This window comes from Neodiprion lecontei, chromosome 1 (genome assembly GCF_021901455.1).
Source record: "Neodiprion lecontei isolate iyNeoLeco1 chromosome 1, iyNeoLeco1.1, whole genome shotgun sequence".
In the NCBI taxonomy this organism is placed as follows: Eukaryota; Metazoa; Arthropoda; class Insecta; order Hymenoptera; family Diprionidae; genus Neodiprion; species Neodiprion lecontei.
In genome coordinates this window covers 19,489,095-19,502,617 of record NC_060260.1, presented here as the reverse complement: position 1 = coordinate 19,502,617, position 13,523 = coordinate 19,489,095, and the positions used below count along the sequence as shown (strand labels likewise).

At 35.7% G+C, this 13,523-nt stretch overlaps 1 protein-coding gene across 1 annotated transcript in view; it reads left to right on the top strand.

Annotated features, from left to right (window-relative positions):
• LOC107227352 (viral IAP-associated factor homolog) overlaps nt 1-13,297 on the top strand; it is a 35,870-nt gene extending 22,573 nt beyond the window's left edge. The window contains exons 3-5 of the mRNA XM_046745398.1: nt 1,359-1,587; nt 3,796-4,004; nt 13,046-13,297. Coding sequence (XP_046601354.1) covers nt 1,359-1,587; nt 3,796-4,004; nt 13,046-13,182 — 575 coding nt within the window. The 3' untranslated portion in view covers nt 13,183-13,297. The remainder of the gene's footprint in view (nt 1-1,358; nt 1,588-3,795; nt 4,005-13,045) is intronic.
• The last annotated feature ends 226 nt before the right edge of the window (nt 13,298-13,523 follow it).

Genomic DNA, 13,523 nt, shown 5'->3' with positions numbered 1-13,523 from the left:
CTTTCCCTTTTTTATAATTCCTCTAATTCCTCTACTTCCTCTTCTCTCCTTGCCCTCTTCCTCTTCCATAGATCCGTCACCGTTATCACCGATCCCATACTATGGCTCCTTTCCCTACCTATTAGCTCTACCTTACTCGGCCTACCCCCCTTCCCTGCACTCTTTCATTCCCTACTCACCCTTACCAATCCACTACTTTCTTTTACTGTCGCGCTCACTCTCTCTACCAACTGTCACTCACACCACTCCGGAAACGGAAGTCCTGTAACACAAATTACTAATTTAGCATAATTTTCTTATAATATAATTATTAATCATTTATTGTAATGGGCAATAATTTCCTTGTTCCAACGATTCAGCAAAAACTTTTACGAATGGCTTGATTCATGATAAAATGTTTGCAAGTCAAACCTGACCGTAATTGATAAATTTTGTCGATCGATTAGTTCATTTCTTCACAATATGAACAATTTTTTTTTTTACATGAACCACCCAATATCGAAATTACATTGATCGATTTTGCATAAATATTCACAGAATAATTTCCGTATACGAGCAAACTAATTCATTGTACTTTTCTTTCCGTTGAACAAAATGCTCTCAGTCTTCAAATTCCACGCGAGCTATCCTGGAGTTCAAATTCTACGCGCGCTGTTCTCGAGTTCAAACTGTAGTGTCAGTATACGGTTGGAATTTCACGTGCACCAACCCGCTGGATGCAGCATGCTCTGATTGGTCAATTCACCAAAATCACCAAGTGTCAGACGTCACCAAATGGTGGTTTTGGTAAATTGACCTATCAGAGTATGCTGCATCCAGCTGTTTGTTACACGTGAGAATCCAACCGTAATCTAGCTTGAAAAGGGTATGGTTAACCGCAATCCCATAGGCCACGCTAGTTTGGGTTGGTGTCCCCGTCATTCACCATCCACGAAAAGTCGCGGTATACAGGGTGGTCCATTTAAGTTGACACAGCAGAATATCTCGAGACCAGCCATTTTAGAGAAAGTGGTTGAAATAAAAGTGTCATGGTTCGAAAGGGCAAAAACACCGTACCATCGTACTTTTCATTTGGTGGAGGTTTACAAGGTTATTTGGAGGTCAACATTGTTTTTTCTAATGGGAACATGTACTTTTTTTTTAAATGAAATGAAGAATTGGGGGTATTTTAATTGGGAACTCGTAGCACTAATGAAAATAATAAGACGTTTAGTCAGGTAAAATTGGACAACTGGTCGGGGAGAAATCAGGGAATTTTTTGTCCGAAAAGTGGTCACCATGATTGCTGATGAGCGAGAGCAAATTTACCCACCTTGAGTTGCATGAGTCAGTATTATTCATTATTATATTTTCTCCAGCTAGCCATAACGCGGACAGTCTAACACTCGATGAGCTAGATGAACTTGAAGACGAAGAAGACGAAAAAGTGCTGTTGGAATACCGGAGAAAGAGGATAGCTGAAATTAAAGAACTTACGGAGAAGGCAAAATTTGGCGAAGTTAGAGAAATATCAGCACAAGATTATGTTCAAGAAGTTAATTGTGCCGGAAAAGAGATTTGGGTTGTTTTACATCTCTACAAGCAAGGGTAATGCATGCCGAATGAACATATTTACATCAAATAGAAGTAAATTTGTTTATTTATATCGGGTTATCATGATTGTTATCATATCGGAAATATGCAAATTTCAAGGAATTCTTAGACGCTGGAAAAGTCAGGTAAAAGTTCATTTTTGGGAAATAAAATTTAAAAATTATGTGTCGACCCAGCTGTGCTGGACAAAGAAAGCTTCAGATTATAGAGGAAAACAGATCTCCGTGTAAAGTAATGGTAGTGTATAATATTTGCAGTGCAATAATTTATATTAGTTATGTGGATAGTGTACCGAGCAGTACAACGATGCAAATAATCTCTCTCTATCTCTCTCTCTCTCTCTCTCTCTCTCTCTCTCTCTCTCTCTCTCCCTCTCCCTCTCTTCCTCTCTCCCTCTCTCTCTCTATCTCTATCTAAAGCTCACGTTTTTTTTTTTTTTTTGTACAAAAATCAAAAATGTAATGCAAGAGTTTATTTTATATTTTTCCTTAATTCTAACTAACTTACAGTACAAAAATAATCGTTACATATATGGCGTTCATTCTTTTTTATTACATTATAGTTTTTCTTACAATCACGTAACCTTTTACTCTTGCTCCAAAGTTTCACATGAACCCGGATGATATTCGTCGTAAAAGCAAGGAAAGCAAATTGTTTTACGGCATCTTGCACATTGTATGAAGGATGAAGTTTTGCAACTAAATTTTTTTTTACAAAATCTCCATCCGAAAACAAATTTCCTTGTTAAGTGATGTGGGTATAGGCGTTCAAAGAGTTTGAGACAAAAAAATAAGTTCAGCAGTGAAACTCGATCTAGCGATCTACAGGATACTAGACTCGTGTGCTACCCGGCGAGCCACGAGCCTCGTTATCAAGTTATTCAACATAAGCGTATATCCCTCGCTCGTAACTTTCCTACATTATTCCAAATTCATTTTTTCGAAAACTTCTGGATACTTAGCCCTATAGCTTTGCGGATTTGTTATTTGCGTCTGGACCTTTCTTTACTATAAGTATAAAGAATTACAAAAACCCGTCGACCGTATATTCCTCTTGTAAGTCGAAAAATTTGAAATACCTAGGTCTTATGCTGGTATATAGTATTTTGAACTATGTTCTAATTGTCTGGAGAGGTGCTTACGCAGCTGATCTGCAACCTCTTGAATTACTTCAAAATAGATTCAAAAAACTTTTCAAAAGTACTAAAATACTTGGTATTACAAAACTATGCAGAAAGAAGTATGCTATATATCATTACAATAACAGTAACAAGAAATAAAGACATCAAAAGACCATTGAATAAGAAAACAATCTCAAAAAAAAATCTATACATCTATTAAGTATTTCAACCTATTACCAAATGTACAAGTGTCAGATAAAACAAAAGGCGCAAAAATATCAGAGTATATTAAACATATTTGTTGTACATTATTATGTACTATAAAACAGTTATCCGAATCAGATATGCTATTGGATAATTGTAAAGTGTGACATAAATTTGTGCTAGATAACAAACTGTGCTAAGCACAACCTTGATTAAAGAAATAACCAAATAATCTATGAATGTAATATCTGTTGTACTGGCTCAAGGTATTTTGTGATTTAAAAATTTTATTTTTAATTTTAAAAATTATAATCTTTATTTAATAAATCAATTGTTAACTACCTGTTGAGCACAGAGGTATACCTCTCTCTTTCAGGATATACTATTTCGTGTTGAATATTTTCTCGACCTTATCTCGGTGAAAGTTCTCAATGTTTAGTTCAATGAAAAAGTGAGGGATTTAATTCGTGATGTTTCGGCGCTAAGGGGGCCCTCCTCATTTTGTCTCTCCTTATGGAGAAAAGTGTATATTTTGGCTGGCAAATGAATCACGAGAAATCACAATCGTAAAATAATTAGGAAACAATTGAAGTTTGGACCATGTCAGATAAATTTGTAGATGTCTGAAATTTTACAATCATATTTTTCATGTCTGTGTCATGTTTTGTTTCCAAATAACAGCTGTAAAAAGACTAATTGTTTTCTGGATGATGTTAAATTTGGATACAATTTAACATGGTGAGGATAGTAGGGTACAATAGTAATGGTTTTATTAGGCTGATTCGGAACTAATTTATTACGTATTTCGTTTCTTTCACAAAATCAACCTTACAACCTTCAATTCACAATCACTAATCAATTGTTCAATGTTCTTTCAGGATCCCCTTGTGTTCTCTACTGAATCAACACTTGACATCTTTGGCTAGAAAGTTCCCAGCGACGAAGTTTTTGAAAAGCATCTCTACAACTTGTATTCCAAATTGGCCGGACAGTAATTTGCCAACGATTTTCATCTATAACAACGGAAACATGGTTAAGCAGTTCATTGGTCCAATTGAATTGCGTGGAATGAAGATCACTGAAGCAGGTAAAAAATGCATGTTGAGAATTGGAAAAAAAACGTTTTACGAGACGAACTTGCCGAGCCAACCATACCCATTTTGTTATGCAATATATGTCCACACCTAAAAATGATTTTATCATATTCAATGGTATGAAATGAAACAGTTTTTATCGATAATTTGTTTTAAAAATCGGTACTTTAAGAAAACTATTTACCGTGAAATAACGTTTCACAGTTTTAGTATCGCAACACCAAAAAAAAACATTGCTTTTATAATATATTTTGATGCAATTCAAATCTTGGTGCAAAATCTACATAGCCACTGTGAGTCACACTCGTACTTTTATTTTGGCTGTATACTGGTTTTCAGTGATTGTTCGGTTTCAAGAGATATCCTTTTGTAAGGATTTTTTTTCGATTAATAAGTTTTTCAGGTGAAGAAGACAATAAAGTTACTACACAAAACACCATAGCATGTATGCGTGTAATTCGATTACCACCAATTGCAGAAAAACCATTTCTATTATTGTGTTATGAATCACAAAGTTTATTGGACATTTGTATTTGGCATTGCATGCAGTTTTGTGCTTAGGTATTAGTCAAGATAAGTGATATAACACGCGGTCTGTAAAGACTGACTATAGCGTCCGCGCAACAGATTTACATAGTTTTAATCATTGAATTTAGTGTAACCCTTAGGGGTTGTCTGCATATTACATAAAATGTTTATGGCGAGGAGGGGGCAGAATAATTACTTACTTGATAATATTTTGAGGGAGGGGGGTTCTTATAACTTTTCTAAGGTAAGGTATTTTTTGTGCAATTGCTATTAAAAATAGCATTTTGAAATTGTAAATAAGTAAAATTTGTTTAAATGTAAACTTTTGTATAATGCAGGATGCTGTTGTTTGTATCAATGATGTTGAAAGTAGATCAGATAATGCTGTTGAGAAGATTTATGCTGTAAGAAGCATGATCACACTACGAGCATACACAATAATACACATATTGAAGAGAAAGTCTTAAAGGAATCAAGCGTAAAAAAAGTTGGTGGCAAGAATATCCTGTTTCACAACATACATGAAACCGAGGGTCGTAACTCTGACAGAGATAAGTTTCCCCTTGCTTGGGAATACATTATTTTATAGCAGCAACATCAAAATTGTTAGATTATAGAAGACGTGAAGTACAAAGTCTATACCGGTATTGGTCACATTCGACACAGTGGGGCAGAATCCCAAAAAGCTGGCCAAAAATCAGAAAGTGGCGTAAATGATTTTAAATTCTTTCCCCGGGGGTTTTCGGGGTCGCTGATTACGAAACTGTTATCAGAATCACGATTTTAAAAATGGCGGACCCAAAATGGCAGACATAACTTAAGTAATTAGTCAAATTATTCAGTAAAAAATACCCAATCGTATTTCTTAAGGGTTTTTGGGATCACTGATTATGAATTTGTTATTGAAATGTTAATTTGTAAAATAGCAGACGCGATATATGGTCGATTCCGTAAAAATTTTCAATTTTTAATATTTTTAAATAGAAAATATTTCATGATTTTTTTTGGGTTTGAATGAGTAAAAAATCTCTTGAGCAATGTATTTATTTATCAAAAGTTTTTTGAGTACAAAGTTTGCAGCAAATCAAATAACTCTTATTTATTTCTAGTAACAAAAATCTTGAATGTCATCTTCGATGTTCGAATCATTCGATTCCGATTCTGATGTTGACCCGCTTGTATCTAAATCGGAATCGTTCCTTGTCTCTTGTCTGATGACTTCAGGTTGTTTAAACATCTCTCTAGCTTCGTTATATAGAGATTTCGCCGGTCTCTGGGGCAATTTCCTGATGCTTGAGAGAAATGGATCTGATGTTACGAGAAGCCTATTGAAAATGTCTCTCATATTCGATTCTCTGGAGCATTTTCTTGAATGATGTAATTTGTAGTTCTTAATGTCCTTATTGCGTGACTCTTGGGCCTCTTCAGAAAGTTGTCCTATCGGTAAAAGGGCATATTTTACAATTTCTGCTCCGTGCATCAACACTTTATGTACATATGTTGGCATGTAATACCATGGATATAAAGCAACGAATAAACGGGCAGTATTTACACAATAGTCTTTGAATTTTTCATCGTCTATATCATATCCGGTCGAAATTACCTGCAAAATAACATGAAATCGGTGAATCATATTTTCATCAACTCCTGTAATTTCAGCAGATGTGGCAACGTTTTCGAAAAAACGGCGGGCTGTATTTCCATCGTTTGAGCTGCCAAAATATATCAACGCGCTGTAACGTAATAATCAATGCATTACATTCACACGTCCGTTAATGTCACGCCACGTATTTCTTCCGAAAAATTAGTCTAACTATTCGTTGAGCAGTCCTGAGCAGCCAGTTTTTTAGTATATTATACTTTATACTATACACTATTAGTTCCTTGTCGAAACGAGGCAGAGACTCGCGAAGACATTTTTAAAACTCTATTAGAAAATCGATTTGAGAAAAAACAGTTCAATTTTTTATGTTTACTTGTTGCAAAATTTAAATATTTCTAACATACAATACGCAATAACTGTGCATAACTATATATTCTGCATACCTTCAGAAAGTGATTCCATTTTGGAGAATCCAAATTGCGATAGTTTCGTCCGTTTCACAGCACTTTGAAACAGGCAAGAATTTTTTGACGCGTATACTTGTTCAGTGCGTACCGAACGACGGCTGAATGTCGACCGATGCCGAGGCGACCCTAGAGCAGGTACATATCTGCTAGGTCCGGAATTTCATGCTAAGACTACCTGTAAACCAGATCTTGACGTATATAGACGAATACATACAATTCAAAAATTTGATTTTTTACCAGCTTTTTGGGATTCTGCCCCACTATGTGCATTCGAAGAAACTGAGCACGTAATCTGGGTACTGCAAAATGCTAAAGTCATCACCAAGAATAATAGTTAACTTTCATAGGACAGAAATCGTAAGTGAAGAGAGTTGATCAACAATGTTTTTTCTGAATTGGATGACAGAAAGGGTAAAGGGGAAACCGATTTGGTGATTCGATTGATACATGGGATACCGAAAATTATATCACCCCAACGCGGTAGTCAAGCGGTACAAAAATAATGAATTATAATAGTGGAATTAAAATTTACTATAAAAACATGTAAAGCCTCAAAATGAAGTTCGTTGACTTCATGCCCAATAGGATAGAGTGGTATTGTTGGGTGTGAAGGTCAATGTCGAAATAAACTTTTATTTATAAAAAACCAAAACGTTTCGGTTGGGCATATTTCGACATTGACCTTCACACCCAACAATACCACTCTATCTTGTTCGCTACAAGGTTTAACAACAGTCCTTTGAATTTATCCCCAATGTTGTGATCCTACTAGTTAGCTGTAACATAATAGTGCCTACTGACACCTGGTTAGACAAACATGGCGCAAACTGTCATATAGTGTTAAACGACTACCTTATAGGTATATAGGTGCGACCGTAATGTTCTCTCTTCCAATTAGTTTCAAGGTGTTGAGTTATGATATTTTTGAAAAAGTTTCGTTAGAGACTTCGGATTGACTATGAAGACAGAATAGTCAGCAGTCTACTCCCAACAACGGCGTAGTACAAATATTCTTGCGCTCCACACCGTCTCCTTGAACAACGTGAAAGAGAACAAAGGAAGGTTTATAACAGAGCAGACATTAGCTGAGTATACTAATCAAAGATTCGATTGATCTCAGTGCAGAGGGCTTTAATGAACTTGACTCGTATCTATTCAAGATAATCAACTGTAGTACCCTAATCAACACATTTTGTCTCGTCTCCTCGCGTCGATGGTACGATACCTGATGAGGTTGTAAATCTCACCACCCTTTTGGTGGAGTAAAAAGGACGTCACGCAAATACGGGAACCCGCGCGCCAACTTAATCTTGCGCGGTGCTTTTATTTTAAAAAAACTTAATACTTTATTCAAGTATACGTTTGTTACAACGAAGATTTCAAGTTATAGGTATCGAATTAAGAAGTTAGTAAGTGGACGTGAAGCTAACAGTCAAACAGTGGGTGTGACGTTAACAGTTCGATGGTTGTGGCTAGACTGACTTCCGTGATTGACAATTTCGAGTTCTTTAGAAAAGAAGGCGTTGACGTTTACTTCGTTATTCGAATATTAAGAAACAGATGATTGGTCACGCAGATCGGAAAACCCAAGAAGGAGGTCCAGAGGTCGCTAATCACGGAAGAGTTGTAGTTTAAATTGCCAGATGGAAAATCTGGCGAAAATACTGAGAAAATAAAAAATGTGCGTAGGCTTAAAACGAGGATGCACTCTATAATAAAATTATATTACTGACAGCTGGCACGCAGACTCGACAAATTTCTTGACTTAGAAACTTCCCGAGTTTAAGGAATAAAATCCGAACGTGACGGTTAGCGTGGACACAAAGATTAAAAATATTCAAAAATTGTCCATTTGGCAGTGTCTCGCATTAGAGACGCAAAACATAAGGTTGCCGTATGGACGCAGAATAAAAAAGCAGAAGTTGAGAGATAGAGTTTGGCAGATTGTCAGATGAAGGGTTTATAGCCTTCGTTTATGGCCTTCGTTTATGGCGGTCAGGTACGAAAGCATTTTTCGCATCTGACCGTCCATCGGGTGAAAATTTAAATGTAAGAAAAAATCATCCAAAGACAGTACAAACGATATTACGATAACTATAGTTTGTTAGTCTAGATGCTGCTTGATACGCAACACATTTCTCGAAGTTCCTCAGACGGTTTAGCTACTGTCTCAGGGTAGCCACTACGGGTAACAAAAAAATACCATAAGGTGGATCAAAAATATAACACCATTAATTATGACTCCATGTTTAAATTACTTCGAAGCAAATGTAAAATCCTAATGGAAGTGGACTACGGTATATCGTTTGAGGAGACAGAAGTGGGGATCTACTCTGACATAGTAGCTTTATGGAAGTTTGTAAATAACCGAAGAAGTAACGATAATATTCCACGCTCTTTGTACTTGAACGATTTGGAGGCAGAAAATGGTCCTGACGTAGTTAACTCTAGTAGTGCACATATATGTATTTTTCGCTACTTAGTTATACACACTGGGTCCAGACCCGGCCAACTTTCGTATCATGTAGTTTCCCTGAACTTACGACTATTTAGACATTTCTTTTTTTTTTTTTTTAATATATAAATACAATTTTCGTTGTAGATTTCAAAACGGCAAAGATGTAAGTTTGAGAAACAAAATATGATATAATTTTTGATCCTTATCAACAAAACCTCCAGAGGGGAAGTAGGTCGATTTTCGTTCCAATTGACATATGGCCCGTTCTCACATGTCACTACTGTAAAAGTACAATTTTCTTGGATACGTTTTGTATACATTGAATCAAGAATAACGAAAACCGTCATTGCCGATCTCAAAATTGCTATGATTCAATTATATTGCGTAAAAGCACAAAAGCAGAACCTACGTATATTTCTATGTTTCTAGGTAGGAATAATACGAAATAGGTTTTAAATTCGACAAGAACGTTTTGTTGAGTACAAAAATAGTTTATAAGGAAAACTTTATTCTATGTGGAGTGCGCAATTTAAGCAGAGCAGTGAGCGATGGTACTCGCGTTCCGAGACGCGGTTGCCTGACTACGAGTAAACATGGGGCTTGCCAATAATAAAATCAACAAATAAACATTTTCTTTATTTATTCTGTGACTTTACATGCACTTAGCAGCGAGTATACGTATTATGTTACACATCCATATCAAAATCACACTTATAATAAAAAAAAAAAGACAAAATGGTAATATCGAAAGGCTGTAATAAAATCGTTTGCATTTGTTCAATATAACTTATTTAAAATCGAACCAACGAAAAAAAATGCATGTATTTACTTCGAAATTTCGCCCGATTCGTACACAGTTGGGTCTGAGAGACCCGAACTTGTTTTTAGACCTGTACAGTTCGGCAGCGAATCGACGATTAAGGGTCTGCCCAGCAGAAAAAATGGTATAGGAAGGATCAAAGTGAATTTACGCGTCAGGGCCGTATCTACTATGGTAAAGAGCCTTGTGATGTTAAACCTTTGAAAATTTGTGCAACCTAGAGCAGGCAGATTGAAGGCTCTTCCAAACTGATATTGATAGTTTAACAAAATGGTGTGAAACAAATGGCCTAAGATTCAACGTAAAAAAATTTGATGGCATCAGTTTTCCAAGATCGTAAAATGTATATACTGTTAGCTATAAACTCTACTTGTTTCCATTAGCCTATTCAAGTTGAACCAAAGATCTCAGAGTGATATTTAACGTTCGAGTGAGGTGTATATCATATATTAACTTCGTAAAGGACATCGTCCTGAAGACACTGTATTTTGTATCAAGAGTTTCGAATGACCCTAAGATTACTGAAACAATAGTACCACTGTATATTACGCTCCATCCGATATTGATCTAGTTTCCTTATTATTTCTATTGAAAATTTTCAACAACAAAGTCAATTGTCCTTCAATTTTCAGCAAATTTAATTGTAAGTAAGAAATCCCAGGGAGATTACTTGGACATAGCTCAATTTATATACACTGATTAGACCAAACGAAGTTCAACACAGGTTGGTTACTGAGAGGCTCAGAATTAGTTACAACAAAAAATCTGGTTGGCTTGATTTTTTTTCTGGATTCATTGGAAGATATAAAGTTTTATGCGGAAATAAATTGTGAAAATACGAATAAACTTTCGCAAATATCGTCAAAATTACAGTTTGTGATCAATGGGGATCTGGGTCCCTTCCAAGCACACAGACGGAGTCAGGCTCCAATACACATTTAACAGTAGATTGCGCACCAAAGAGGTAAAGAAGGTCTTTTTGCGCCGAGTGTAAATTGCAAACATGTGAGAAAAAAAAACTGCCTCCATGGTGCACATGATATTTTACGTAACAAACGTCTATTTTACTTACAAGATGTTTCTTTACAGCGGAGTACAAAAAGAGCATTTTTATGTACTCCAATGCTCTCTTTTTTGTACTGATGTAAAAACGATTACTTTACGTATGGAACACAGGAAAAAAAGATGCGTAAATCGTGTTAGTATTACCTAAACTATACATTTAATGGATTGACCTAATAGACCTTTGATAACTTTAATGACTGTTGTGATTATATCAGTAGTATTTACTTGTTGTAAAATACGCAATTTACTGTCTGATATAATTTTGTTATTTTACGTTTTCATGTGCCCGATGGGTATGAATTTCAGTACAGTAGAACCTCGTTTATCCGAGATAATATGGGGAGAGCCTACCCCGAATCAGTGAAATCTCGGATGATACGGAAAACATATACAATTCAAGCCATTGCGATGTTCTCCCATTGATTCTAGAATCGGAAATGTCGGGTTTATATCTTGCAATGTAAAAAATCTCATGAAACTTTTACAAGTTTATGCGTGTTCAAACAAAGTAGCGTCACAAAAATATTTCATACTTACAAGGCATAGCGGATTATTCTGTTTCATCCAAGGTTCTTCGTATTATCCAAAGATATAGCTCGGTCAATACAGAGTGCTTGGATGAAATGGGCGTCTCGGATAATGCGGAACCTCAGTTAATCGAAGGTCGGATGAGCGAGCTTCAACTGTATTTGTAATGGGTTAACCCGGTGAATCGAAGTAAATAATGTTTGTAGATATTGTCACATCGGATTTACTCTAAGCTTAGCCTGGTAAATTTCAAATATTTTTTACAAATTTTGAATGTTTACATAGTTTTTAAATGTGATGTAAGATTTTGAGGTGGGGAGGAAGGGAGGCTTAACGAAGTTCTATGATTTATTATTTGAGGGGAAGGAGGGTTCACAAACACGAAAAATCAACTTATATAATATATGGACAGCCCGTTACTGATGTATACGTAATATTGTAGGCTACTGCATATGTCATACAAGGTGGGGCATTTAAAGTGTGACAGGGCAATAGTACTCAAACTACCGATGATACTCAAAAAAGTTTCAGATGAAAGTTACATTGTTTGAAAAGGCCGTCATACTGGACCATATTATTTATTTTTCGGTGGAGGCGCTGAAGCTACGTCTAAGTCAGCGCCACTTTTTTAAATGGAACAATGCATTTTTTTTCTACGACATTATTACTGACTTTGAGGAAAATTTAGTGATCTCCAACACAAGATCATTCTAGGCACGCGAAGTATTAAAATACATAGTCGAAAAATCGAATCAAATCAAAATAATTATTTTCAATTGTTAATTCGCTGATGAAAAGATCGTCCAACTTCAGCCAACATTTGTGGTGTAATTTCAGCACATGCTCGGTATATTCTTTTATTCATGTCGTCAGGCGTGGTAGGTGCTGCCACGATTACGCGAAACGAAAACAGCGAATTTACAACGTGTTACAATTGCTTAAAAGTCGAGGGTCATCATTTCGAGCAGCTTCTGTAGGTAGACACAAACCAAGGTTAGTAAATCCTTTGGCAATAATTATTTTGATTTGATTCCATTTTTCGACTATTTTCGTACTTCGCGTGCCTAGAATGACCTTGTATTGTAGATTACTGAATTTGCCTCAAAGTCAGTAATAATGTCTTAGAAAAAAAATACATTGTTCCATTTAAAAAAGTGGCGTTGACCTTGACGTAGCCTCGGCGCCTCCATCGAAAAAGAAATAAGATGGTCCAGTATGACGGCCTTCTCGAACAATGTAACTTTCATCTGAAACTCTTTTGAGTATCATCAATAGTTTGAGTACTATTGCTCTGTCATACTTTAAATGCCCCATCCAGTGTGTCAACTGATACAGAAATATTGTATCGTTTTGTGTACAAGTCAAGGTTCTTGGTGTTGGAACGACTAAGAAGATTCATACTTGATTTTTATTACTGGGATTGGCTTTATGTGTTATTAATTGAATTATAACTAAGTTAAAATTTCAGAATTAAAAATCGACTTGTATTTGCACAATATGAGACTATTCTATGAATTATTTATCTATAATTTCATATTATGGAATCATATTTCCTCTATTTTCAGAGCTAGAATGGTTACTGGGCCAAGCGAAAGCAGTCCCCACAAAGATAAGTGAAGATCCGAGACCAAAGGTACGTGATGTACTATTTTCAACTTTGAAGAATCAAAACGATGATCTTGCCGATGACAACGATTGGTGACAGAGCTACTTGATTTCGATTTTAACTTCACACAAATTACGAAAGAACAGATTTTATCTAACAGAATTTATAATATAAACGTAATAAATAAATAAAGAAATATATACAAAAATAATTTAAAGATTTAATTTGTGATGATTTTTCTGCAACAGTCAAAATGTGGTATTTTACTCACTACCTAGCTGTTGCATTAAATGTATTGCAGAAAGTGTTTTAGTATGGAAAAGGAATGTAAGGTATGGTTCGACCTTCATCACAAAGATACACGAGATGCTCCCCTTCGCCCCACACAAACTTCATGCAATTCGTGATACTGATGGTGGAAAAATAAAGATTATTAA